This window comes from Durio zibethinus, chromosome 22 (assembly GCF_047325235.1).
Source record: "Durio zibethinus cultivar Kanyao isolate XHJ-2024 chromosome 22, ASM4732523v1, whole genome shotgun sequence".
Lineage (NCBI taxonomy): Eukaryota > Viridiplantae > Streptophyta > Magnoliopsida > Malvales > Malvaceae > Durio > Durio zibethinus.
The window spans coordinates 22,423,988-22,436,441 of record NC_143183.1 but is presented as its reverse complement, the minus strand read 5'-3'; the positions used below and the strand labels follow the sequence as shown (position 1 = coordinate 22,436,441).

The window sequence follows — 12,454 nt, the reverse complement described above, 5'->3', positions numbered from 1 at the left end:
CAAGGCATTGACAAATTCTTTTAAATAGCTCTATATTGAAAAAAAAAAAAAAACAAAAACAAAAAGGGGGGGAGGGGGGAACTACTCACAACAGTAAAGAACAGACCTGACCATACCACACCATACCATGTTTAATTTGTTCATATTATGTTTATTCATTTACAAATGATGATACAAGAATAGTTTATTTTCGACTTGGGCTAGAGTTTACATTAAGAACATTTGACAAGACCAAACTTGCGAGTTGGCCACGACCCCTGGCACTGCAGGAGCGATCTTCAAGAGTCCATAAATATGCAGATTTGGAATCCGCTTGTGTCTCCTGCAGATGTTTGTTTAAACTATAGAATCTAGACTGCAGATATCTCCACGTATGTACATCTTAACAAACTAAAACAAACAGGCTGGACAGGACAGCTATCTATCTATACACTGTTATTCTCGGCCTTGGTCGGCATTCATCTCTTCTCGGTAAGCCTCCTTGGCACTTGACCATTATGAAATTCTCATAACACTGACTTCAATTTAATATATTTGCGAATGAGCATAGTTCACAACCTTATAGTAGAGCCTGGCTTTGTGTAGGAAATTAACTCAAATCAAAACCAGCATCTGCATTTATGGCATACAGCAATTTGGTTTCCAGTTGCTCTTTGCTGCACCATAAGCACATCATTTAGGAATTTAGATATATTGCCATAAAAGGAAAAGTCAGTATTTAAATAAGTGACACTGGTTATGATGAAAAACTTTTGCAGGCTAATTTATAAGTGACTTCTGAATTCTTGCATGCCTCAAGTTAAAAGCCTTGAAAATGTGAATTATCACCACCACAAACAGCAATTCAATTTCCATGCAAAGAAATCACCTAGAATTTCTCGTACCAAAGTCCTACTCTATGGTAAGCTATTAAAAGAGAGACAAACCTTCTATATGGTGGAAGCTTTAGAAGGTTCATACATGTAGCTGATGTTGGTAATCGGTCCAATGCTTCTTCAGAGGCACTACCAGCAGCTCTGGAAAAGAGTAGACAGCAAAATTGTTAATTTCTGATTGGAAAGGAAAAAGAAAAAAAAAATTAGACAAGAGAAATCAGTAGTGTTCTATCATGCTTCTGTCGCTGTCAGCCACCTGACTAATAAGTTTTCACATTTCCAGAGTACATTTTGTACAATTATTACCTTTGTATGCAAAATAAAGGTTCAAGATATTTGAATCCCAGTAGAGGTCCTCGGGAGCACCCAGTCACAAACCTGAAAAGAACTTCATATAGTTATTATCCTCTCATTTTCATTATTCTTGAAGCTAATAATTGAAGTAGCCAACATAGGACAACAAACACACAGATCATAGATGATGTAACTCACTTCAAAATTTTCTTTTGATTTTCCAGGGAAAAGCTTTTGAGGACCCCCCAAAACATATCGATGACATAGTGCTCCTGTTAAACAAAGAAGCGAAGATAAGCTTCTAAAAGCAAACACAGAGAACTGGAAACAATTTGTACTTACAATTGATAAAGCAAACACCAATTGATAAGAATGACAGATAAGGCAACAAGTTAATTTAGTAACAATTTGCAGTCATGCCATTTCAACTAGTAAAACTGGAAAAAGTCAGAACATTTGTGGCATAATAACACAATCTAATCCAACACGAGAGATGAGGGGTAAAAACTTACAGCATGATAACCACCCGCATAATTGGTGTGGTGTCGCAGGTCATCAACATCCAAGCTGTCAAGTGAACCTGATATCAGAAGCTGCAAAGAAAATAGATTCCAAGTATATAAATAAAGCTCAAAAGACATTAAGCAGGTTGCACTCAATTGATGAATATTTATAATTTGAAAGATAAGTACATGCTTCATCCAGGGTGAATGCAATAATACGTTCATGATCTTAAACCATCAGTGAAAAAGATGTCAAGAATTGAAGTAAAGCAGCTTACACATACAAAGTATAATTGAATGAAAATCAATGTTAATGCAAGGGAACATGACCAATGGTTAAAGACATTTTGGCATAACAGAATTGCAAACATCAAGCAAAAACTGCAGTTCACAGGGCATACAATATGAAGGTTCATTAACCATTTTTAAGTGAAAAGGAATTTTGGCAAATCAATGTAAATAACACATGTTTAAATGACCTCAAAGTAAGATTAGGAAACTAGTGCTTGCAAAGTGAATACAACCTGAAAATTTTTGATGTAGAAAAACAATACCTGCAATTCATGTTCATTAAACATATCAATCCAATCCTTCTGTATAAGCTGCTGAAATCCCCTTAGGAAATGAGAACTTTGTTGCCGTATCTGCAATGGCCTTGTTTCATTATGTCACCATCATAAAAGTAAGACGCATTAAACTAATTTGAGATGAAGGATCTCACTACCTGAAAATTCAAACGGTGGTTAGATACAAGGTGAATAAATGTGATGACATTCTCATTAGTAACACGTATGTTTTTGCCTCCTGGAAGCAGCTCTTCTTCAGATTGCTCTCCATACTCATTATTCACAATGACAAAGTAGAGCTCCAATTCGGAAATGTCCCTTTTATAATGCTGAAAGTCATAGCAAAGAAGGTGGGAATTAGAAGGCTAGAACCCACGTGAAAGGATGACTATGCAAATAAAGTCACTATTTTCCCACAAACTATGAACACGAGATAAAAAAGGGAAAAGGTAAAGAAAAATCACCTTTAAGAAAATAAGGTGCCGATATAATTCTGGGTCCAAGGAAGGCAAGTCATTTAAATAATTGTACCTAATCAATTGGAAGGAAAAGTATGCATGTATTAGTATATCTAGAATACATATAAAAAAGAGGTCTTACAGAGAGTAGGAAACCATTCAAAACCTTACTTTTGTTTCAATTTGCTCAAGAAGAATGTTGCAAATGGTATATCCACAAGAATCCCTTCAAACATGGCCTACAAGAAAGGTAATGTTATGTCTCATTAATAAGACCTGTAATACATAAAGCTGAGATAGCATGCAGGCACATTAATATTAGATATAGATACATCATTGCACTGAATTGATTAAGCTTGTGTAATAGAATAACAAACCTTTGCAAGAAGCGTTCCCAAGAAATGAAAAAATTGGAGGTGTTGTTCATGTATCATTCCCGATCCAGGATTAGGATATAGGAGGTGATCAGATGTTTCCTGGGTAGGCAAACCATGCAGTATGTGAAGAAAACACATGTTATAAGAAAAAAAAATACATAATAAGTGAGACAAGTTTAACATATAAAACAAAATGGATCCCTATTCATGACAAACAATGTTGACTTCGACAAAAAACAAAAAAAGATGAAGGTTCCATAACAGACACGCTAGTCTCAGTAGACAACTAGTACCAGGGGGTAATGACATCTTCTATTTGAATTCAATGATCTCTTACTGCATATTTATACCAAGTTCAGATTCCAATTGGTGTTAAATCCATCTTTTTCATTTAAATATTACATTGAAACAGAGCATCTCTTTGTTTACAAACCAGGCCAAGCACACTCTTATTATTTAAAAAATCATGATCAAGAAAATCTGAGTGTTCTTTATCTTTCCCTTGTTCAGCAAGAATTGAATATTGATCTTCTCTCTTAACCTGTTTGATCAGAAAGAAGCATGCCATCTTAAATCCGACCATCACCGGTGAAAGGTAAGGAAGCCACTACTGGCTTTCCCTAATTCCCTCTAGGCATTGACCTCCATTGTACCCATAAAAAAAACATGGTTGGAATAAAAAATAAATCCGTGGATATGTCCAACCAACTTATTAAGAAACCATGCATGTATATGAGAAGATGAAAAGGAGCAAGCAGTAGCATAGATTAACAACCTTAAACAACCCATACTGCACATCAAATGCAGCTCGAGTAATATTCTCCATAAAATCTTTGAAAATTCCACCACCATCAATACCAGCCTCCTCCACTCCAAATTCATTGACAAATGTTACACGAATCTGTAGGCAAGCAAAAGAAACTGATTATATCATTGTTGGACAGTTTCAAGAGGGAAGAGACCAGATTCCACAAAGCTATTAAAGATAATAATTTCATACGTGAGAAGACTTAAGAAAAGCATACCAGTCCTCTAAGATCATCTTCAGACAATGCACTCATCTGATTATAAGCATCTTCCAAGATATGATCCCTTCGTATTCTGAATCGATTTCTGGGGAAAACACCATGAGGCCCTTGTCTCTGCCTAACTGATCCTAGTTGTGACTGGTAGGTGGGTAATAGAAGGAATATACAAAGCAAATAGGAAACTAAATATCAGTGAAAAAGAAACCAAATGAGAGACCAATTTTCCCACATAACTCATCATCCTCCAAGTTCAAGGAATTCATATAAGGATAGTCATATCAACATCTTGATCTTATTCTTCAAGATCCAACAGTTTCCAACTAAAGACTGGAAGCAAAATTTTCTAATTACTCACTTACAGTGAATATTTTAACTCTGCTAGTGAATGGAATCAGGAAAGGTGCTTGTTTCAACATGTCATGTGCTTTTGTGCCTTCCATTACAGCCTGCTAGGGAAATTTGAGATCGAACAAACAAGCTGCATTAAAAAAAATTGATACTTGCAACTTAAAGCTGCAATTGAGAAGATATTACCTGAGAAATAAAATAGTCATTTACACCATCAGCATGAAAGTCACTGGGGGGACTAAACTGCCGCCTGTTGTTCCAATCTTGCAACTATAAGAGCAGTTTTAAATAACAAAAATCAGGAAGGTGAAAAAGAAAATAATGTTTTCCTACAGGTCATTATTCTCAAGAAATGCCTCGTTCCATTTATTTATATTTATAGAGCGCAACACAGATAATTTCTAATATCATGCACAACACAAAATGTCAACAATGGGAAGTTAGAAATTCAACAAGTTAAACTGGCATCTACCTGGCAGAGCAGCTCAGAGGCTACAGTACCAACCCTATTTTGAATAGCTTCAACAGGGTGCCTGTCATGAGCAGAAGTGTTGGAGATAGATTTCCCAGAACTAGGGTGAGCTGAAGGATTCAACCATAGGAGCTGCCACAAAGCCTGCATTGAGGAGGAAAACAGAAGAATTATATGAATGTTGATTAGACCATTAAGCAAGGTTAACCTGCACCAGCAATTCTATGGTAGTCATACGAATCACAGTTGCCACCAATGCTATCATATGGTCGATGGATATCCATAAATCATGTCCTTCCAGCGAATACAATGTATTTTTCTGAACCAAAATTAAAAATTACTTCACAGTTACAAAAGGAAGTCACCTGTCTTAGAATGACAATTAGGCATCTGACATCCTTCAAAGACAGTGGCTTCTCCTGCTCATAAAACTCCTCGTTATCAACTATCCTAAGCATGTGCCTAATCAACCAAAAGAAGCCAGAAAAGTCAGTGATCAATCTGAAAACACCATTTAGCATTTACGAAAACAAGGCTGAAACACACAACAGCAATTGCATATAATTATTCTGCCAGAAATCAACCAATCATCTTACTTGTACACTGGACAGAAAACAGACAGAGGTAGCAGCCAACCAGGCGCATCTCCCAAGAGATATGAAAATCGCTCAAGCAAGGATGACCAATTTTGAATTTGATGACATCTCTTCATAAAATTCCAAAGCACTGGAACAAGTTCGGTTCTATATGCTAGTACAGTCATGATTCTCTCTAGAGGTAAAGTATTGAATGTAACATGCAGAAAAGCACAAGCAGCACCAACAGCTGCCACCTCCTTTTCATCTGGTCCTTCATTATGTGAACCATGGACGGTTGACATCCCTCTAAATAACACATTAATCTGCTCAGAAGAATCAAAATTTGAACCCTTTCTTTGATATTGAAAAGAAAACACCAATTTCATAAGGATAGCCAAAGTCATTTTCAAAGTAACAGAAAGTGTCAAGTGCCTACCAATTGCAGAAGAAAGCGTGAATCAATAGCATTGATTATCTGCTGTTCCAAATTATCATCCAAAACTATTGCCACTATTTCATCACCTACAATCATATCATCCTCCCCAACTGTAGAACCTGAAGACAAATATTTATGCATGTGCATTTCATTGAACCAATTTTAATAGGAATTGGTGTGCAAAAAATCAAGTCATAGTTGATGAAACATAACCGAATTTATAATTTTCTAGTTGAGGAAGCTAGGGGAAAAAAACCTCCGTAGGCAAATAAAAGGAGGAAATAGAGAGAAAAAGATGATATCAAGAGGCAAGGCATACTTTCTCTGCTTGAGGATTTTATAGGAGGAAGAGCTTCCAACAGGAATGTTGTAACTGCTGCAAGGTCTACAGCCTGCTCAAAATAACAAATAAAAGAAAAAGAAGTAAAAAATCTAGCTTCAAAACCTAATTACATTACAAATTGAAGTTATTTTTAACATAAGAAGCAGCTTTAATGCAAACATAAAAGTAGACAACCACATTTAATCCAAACGTAAATGCAGCTTTAATGGAAATACTAAGATTAAGATTTGACAGAATTATAAGGAAGTCAGGAAAGCCATTAGGGTCCAATATCTCAACAATATACTTGCATTCACATATGCACATATTCATAGCATTCAATCACATCAAATGGAAAATATTGTTCAAAAGCAATGCATGTAGAATGACCACATTTATCACTAATGAAATACGGAAAAGCTTGTAGGAGAAAAACATCTGGTCCAATTAAAACAGAACCAGCTTCTTACCATTTCAAATGAGCAATCAGGCTGAGATAAAGCAGAACCTGCTGTTTCTAATATATTACCAAGGAGGCAGGCATAACCAGTAAACTCATTCAATATATCAGTGGGAAGTACATTAGCATGGTTTTGCACGCACAATGCCATCTGATTAGTGTAGTGCTGGATCAAGCTCCGAGATGCAAAAACCTAAATAGTAAAAGATCATAAAATTATAATCTGCAACAAACATAAAATGGAAACAAAAATTATGTAGCAACAGAAAATTTGCTATGAAAATAAAATTTGGGAATTTTGCAGCATAAACAAAGAAAAAAGAAATTAGCAGTATGTAAAGCTAGTTTCAGAAAAAGTAAAAGAAGTAGAAACAACCAAGTAGAACAGAAAGAATATGCTTTTGAAGTTTTTCAGCACCACATACCACCTCGATCAAGATTCAATTAAGCTCAAAGAAACAACTTATAAAGTCTCAAACAATTCAGACATAGAAGAAATCTACCTCTTTTAAGCATGGAAAAAATTGCCATAAGAAAGGGATTGTAAGAATCTGGGATGAGAAACTCCACTGTGGATCCACATTTGAGCAAATACATGGACTCTGACCAACATGAGAAATCATAAGAGCTAGCACATGCTCCAATACAGATATTTTCCCAAAAGAACCTCTGACATTTATATTTCCCTGCACCACAAAATTCAGGTAGTATCAGAAAAGCAGAAGGCCATTACTAAATCACAAGTTTTAAGATGCACGATTATGGAGATAAGGATATCAAAATGTCTACACAAAAAATTATATCCAATCTGAAGAAAACAAAACATAAGAATAGGGTTGCAAAAAAGCGTACCTTGACTGTTAGAATAACTTCTCTAAACAGAGAGAATACATTTCTTTGCATGAGATAACCGACTGTCTTACAAGCCCAGGGCAGTTTAGGATCTAACAACAAAACCAATGCTTGAAGCAAGACAGTTGTTGATGCACTAGACTCCTCTGGAGTCATCAACAGTTGATCTTTCAATAGATTTCTGCCCAATAAAAAATTAACATTACTTTCGGAAACAACTTAAAAATATGCACAGAATATATAAGCATATTAAATTCTACCAAACATCAAAGTGCAAGACACTAAAAATGAGAAAGGGGGGAAGAGAGAGAAAAAGATATGGATGCATGGCAATATATATCAAGCTATCATCAAGATCATGCATTCATTTTTCCCCTTGTTTCTGTTTCTATTTTAGATCCCTGAGATTCTAAAGAATATCTAAAAGCTGCTTACATATATAAAAGAACACAAGCTCCATCATGAGATAAAAAATAAAAATGAAAAATAAGACATCACCAAGTTGACAAAAGAAGGTTTGAGGCACTAACCTGTTCTGATGTATAGCCTGAATACAAGCAAATGAGAGTCGCTTCAATCTGTAGGCAACCAAAGAATGATTGGACAAATAGTCCTTGCCTGCAAAGAGTCCTACAACATCCCCTGTTGCATAATTATATGCAACAGTTAGAGAAAGAAAGAAGGATAAACACTATCATAATTGTATGCAAAACACAAAACAATACACATACACACACACACACACACACACACACACACACACACACAATAACTTATTCATAACAAAACTATTCAAGAAGGCATTCTGATAAAAGTACCACTATCTCGAACAAAATGCCGAAGCAATTGGCAAGTCTCAACAAGAACTGAAAAATCATTTCTATTCCAGGCATTAAAGAAGAAAATTAGCTGGCGGAGAAACTCAGAGTCTGGACCAAAACAATGCCTGCATAAACAGAGACAATCTGAACAAAATCAGAAAATCACATGAAAGAATAAGACATTTAGAAAAGCAATAAAAAAAGGCCCTAAAAAAAAAGCATTTCAACTCACTTTGTTGATAATAAACAGAATTCTCATGAAAAATGAACCAAAAGAGTTCTTCACTGAAACACCTTAAAGATGCTATAGACAACCAAATTTACCTGTCTACATTTTGGCAGTGTTTTCCATAGGTTTTGTAGAACTGCTCTCGCACCTTGGCACGTTCAACTTCCACTACCTTTCTCCCTCTGAAGTATTTCTGTAGCTAGTAATTAGTCAACACTTTGCAAAATGTAGGCCAGAAAGTTCTTAAAGGCAAATCCAGCCAACCATATTATCCAGCCTAAATCGCCTAATAGAAAGATATAGCTAAAAGATTCTCATATACCACCTAAGCCAATGCCAATTCAGTTTAGTGACAAGTATTTGATGTTGTTAATCATAAAGCAGATACAACTAAGAAAGAATCAAGAGAAATGACTTAGAACCCAATAATATGCCTCTTCAGACACATGATAACTGCAAATAAAAGCTTAAAATGACAATGAAGGGTTGTGATTTAACAAAAACTTATTTACTGCAGGGTCTTACTGAGGATAGTTCAACATGTTAATGATGTACAGACTATTTAGCTTGGTTGGACTGTTTAAACCTGATCACTTAAAGAAAATCAAACTTATGGTTGAAGATAATAAGTTTGAATTTAGAAAATAAAATCATGTTGGAGTATAAGGTTTTGAGGAGTTCAAAAACAATGAAAGTCATTCAACCATTGACCTATCAAGAAGCAAAAGCAAACGTTTAGATATTTATCCACTAGTCAGTCTTCATAACACTACCCATTTTTCTTCAACAAAATTTATGAACTCTAATACATGCTAAGGCACATACAAGTAAAACTTGATGATTATTCTATTCCCTTTCTCAAGAATCAACAATATCAACTAAGGGTTTTACCATTTAAATACCAACAAGCATCAAATGCCTTCGTATTGAAGCTCTTTCCTAATATAAGGCAGTTACAAGGAAAACATTCAGTAGAAAACCACATAAGTTCACTGCATTATTTGCATCCCCCCTATCACATTCCATAACTCAATAATTGACCCCCAAAATTACATCATCTCTCATCCAGCACAAAAGAACCTATACATAATACTGAACCAGTGCAATATATCCAATGTAACCAACTATGTCCCATTCCAAACAAAAGCTATAAATTTTGGATTAAAATAAAACAACATGGAAGCATTGTTATTCGCGGCTGTCCGTTGCATATACTTGGATTAAAACTAAACACGCATGGAAAATTTCAAGAGATTAATTTTCAGCTCAATGCAAACAAAGTTCCAGTTCCAATGTCTTCAACCATGATAAAAAAACAAGTAATTATTAAAGGAAAAGAAATGGATTAATTCAAATTGAGAAGAACAAAAGCAAACCTGAATCTTGAGAGCTGCAGAATTCTGCTGCCGCAGCAAGAGCCGGCGATTCCGCTCCGATCGCGTTTGTTCTAGAAGTTTCTGCCTATCTCTCTCCTTTGAGCTCCGACCTCCCAAATCAACTCGTTTCCGACTGGTCGGATCACCCGTGAAGAACATCCTCGAATCTCACGGCCTCAACTAAAACCCTAAATAACCGTAACTAATCAATATCCCAGAGCGCAAATTCAAGGTTTTCCTTTGGATTCGATCAATGAAGAGTTGCCCTAAACAATGATTTTAATTATCAGATTGAAACATGAGATGAGTGAGGTAAAAACACAATTAAGAGAGAACGTTTGGTGTTTGGATGGACAGAAAATTGGAGAAATAAATAAATAAGAGTAAAGTTAAAAAGACTTAAACGAGGAAGAAGAGTTGGTACACGGGAGAAATTTCTCGCGGATCGATTCCTTGGACGGTGACTGGGATCGTGAACAATAATAAGTTATTGTAATGCTGACACCTAATACGCCCCGTTTCCTGTATGAAAAGGAAACATCAAAACGTTTCCGTTTTGACCTTTAATTTGTGCCTTAGAGGATAACAATACAATTCTACTTGCTCTTTCCTTGTTTATGAGAAAAAAATTTTGAAAAGTAAAATTAATAATAAATTTTCAGGGCCAATTTTTAGGGCCAAAAAAAAGAAAGATTTGGTGAAGAGGATATCATCTACCCTATTTAACTTTTCAGTGTAAATTTTTAAATTTTTTTTAATTTTTCAAGGTTAATTTTTAAGTTTTTAATTTATTCTTAAATTTTTTTATTTAAATAAAAAATATTATATGCATAAATTTTTTTTAAATTCGTAATCTTAAAACGTTAATTTTAATAATATATTAATTAATCTATATTAATTAATGCAATAATCAATCGGTACCATAACTTAATTTATCTATATATTTGAAATTTTTAATATTTTCTCACACTCTCTTGACCTAATATTAATACTATGTATAATTTAAAAGTCAAAATGTATAGATACATTGATTCATTGATATATGGAAGATGGAACATTTGGGAGATGTTTCTAGGAAAAAAAAAAAAAACATGTGTAGTGTGATATTCATGCAGGCCAAACCATGTCGGGGCAGGCCAAATTTTTCTGACTCACCCATGAAGCCCAAGTAGCATACTGAATTTGTGGGTCTGGCCTCGTTATCTGGGCTTTCAATTGGGCTATATACTTCAATTAAGAAGCCCAAATTGAAAGCGAAGAAGAATAAAATAACTCTGAAAATCAAGGAACAAACAATCCATCAAACACTTAAAAATAAACAAGTTTTTGACCTTTTGCAATGAAAATTCAAAGATCAGACCGAGTAAAGACCAATATGGTTCAATGTCAAAAGCAATTAGGTTTTCCTGCAAATTAGCATTTGTAATTTAATTAATTTTGAGTTTTTTGGTTCCAATTCAGTGAGCCAAACTGCAACAATTAATGCTTGTGAAGCTGACTCTTTCAACTCCATCCACTTGACCACCATATCAGCTCTGACTTTGTTTCTTTTACTTGCCTAATTAAATTGCTTTGATTTTTTTTTCATCTTTTAGCTAAAACTTTGTTTCAGACTTGATCACCTTGTTCATCTTTCAAGTCCATGGAATTTTAATTGCTAGCCCATACATATATATATATATATATATATTATTTATCCATTTTTTCTCGCTGAGGGCTTTTTTGTTCAATAAAACTTAGGCAACACTTTAACCTCAATTAATGGCACGCTTTAATCATTCCAAGTTGAACTTAAATCATTGTTATGAAAATAATATTTAATTTTGCTTCTTTTGTTGACAAGGAATCAAGCAGACGCTAGTCGAGACGCGTAATGAATGATTAAAGGTCCATTTAAATAGACTATAAAATTGATTTTGATAAATTTAAAAATAACAATAGAAATTATTATAATCGTGATTGAATAAAAAATTTATTAAAAATTTTATACTAAATAAATTTTATTAAAATAAATATTTAGATTCAACTGATAATACAATAAATTCAATTGTATCGTTGAAGATGCAATAAAATTCAAACCCACCATTAACTCGTGTTTTGTCGTATTGAAAGCTTTGATAATTAAACTTAAAATAAGTGTTGAAACTTTATAAAGCATGATGGATTAAGTTGCTTAATATAAATTTTTGGTCTGCGTAGTGTTTGGATTAATTATAAAAGTTGTCTACAAAGCACAATGGGCTTTAGCATTCACATTTGATGGTGTGATAAGTTGTTTTTCACTACGGTTTTTTATATGAATAAAATAACCAAATGCAGGGCCCTATGCAACTTTGAGTCGAATTAATCAAATTATAATGCTGGGCTTTAACCAACAGAATGTCTCAAATGCCAGGGATTTGAAACAACAAAGTGTGCGCCTCAATCTTTATTTTCCACTTTGGAGGTATGGCTGAGTT

At 34.4% G+C, this 12,454-nt stretch overlaps 1 protein-coding gene across 11 annotated transcripts; it reads right to left on the bottom strand.

The window, feature by feature from the left end:
• Positions 1–128: 128 nt before the first annotated feature.
• Positions 129–10,457, bottom strand: UPL6 (ubiquitin protein ligase 6). Of its 11 annotated transcripts, XR_016331872.1 has the most exons (28): positions 10,401–10,457; positions 9,996–10,261; positions 8,715–8,812; positions 8,388–8,515; positions 8,100–8,211; positions 7,570–7,750; positions 7,221–7,403; positions 6,728–6,910; positions 6,255–6,327; positions 5,936–6,054; positions 5,518–5,822; positions 5,287–5,383; positions 4,922–5,065; positions 4,636–4,719; positions 4,461–4,547; positions 4,099–4,239; positions 3,849–3,974; positions 3,074–3,172; positions 2,868–2,935; positions 2,703–2,769; positions 2,397–2,567; positions 2,227–2,316; positions 1,682–1,762; positions 1,512–1,597; positions 1,368–1,441; positions 1,182–1,253; positions 927–1,016; positions 129–656 (listed from the first exon to the last, which is right to left on the bottom strand). XR_016331872.1 is itself a non-coding variant. In XM_022904998.2 (27 exons), exons 2-27 carry the CDS (start codon positions 10,152–10,154, stop codon positions 590–592), a joined length of 3,099 nt encoding a protein of 1,032 aa, XP_022760733.2. In that variant the 5' UTR covers positions 10,155–10,261; positions 10,401–10,457; the 3' UTR covers positions 129–589. The 11 variants fall into 11 exon arrangements, 8 of the variants coding, with proteins under 8 accessions (XP_022760733.2, XP_089607481.1, XP_022760734.2 ...); XR_016331871.1 differs by having other exon boundaries at positions 9,996–10,457; XM_022904998.2 differs by lacking the exon at positions 1,512–1,597.
• Positions 10,458–12,454: the final 1,997 nt, after the last annotated feature.

What these genes read in the sequence shown, in the direction of transcription:
- UPL6 (XM_089751352.1), bottom strand. Translation starts at nt 10,154, where the DNA reads ATGTTCTTCACGGGTGATCCGACCAGTCGGAAACGAGTTGATTTGGGA. An exon ending in AAGTTATTCTAACAGTCAAG is followed by an intron (nt 7,404 to 7,569) that starts GTACGCTTTTTT and finishes TTTGTGGTGCAG; the next exon opens with GGAAATATAAATGTCAGAGG. An exon ending in TGCAGTATGGGTTGTTTAAG is followed by an intron (nt 3,173 to 3,848) that starts GTTGTTAATCTA and finishes TTGCCTACCCAG; the next exon opens with GAAACATCTGATCACCTCCT.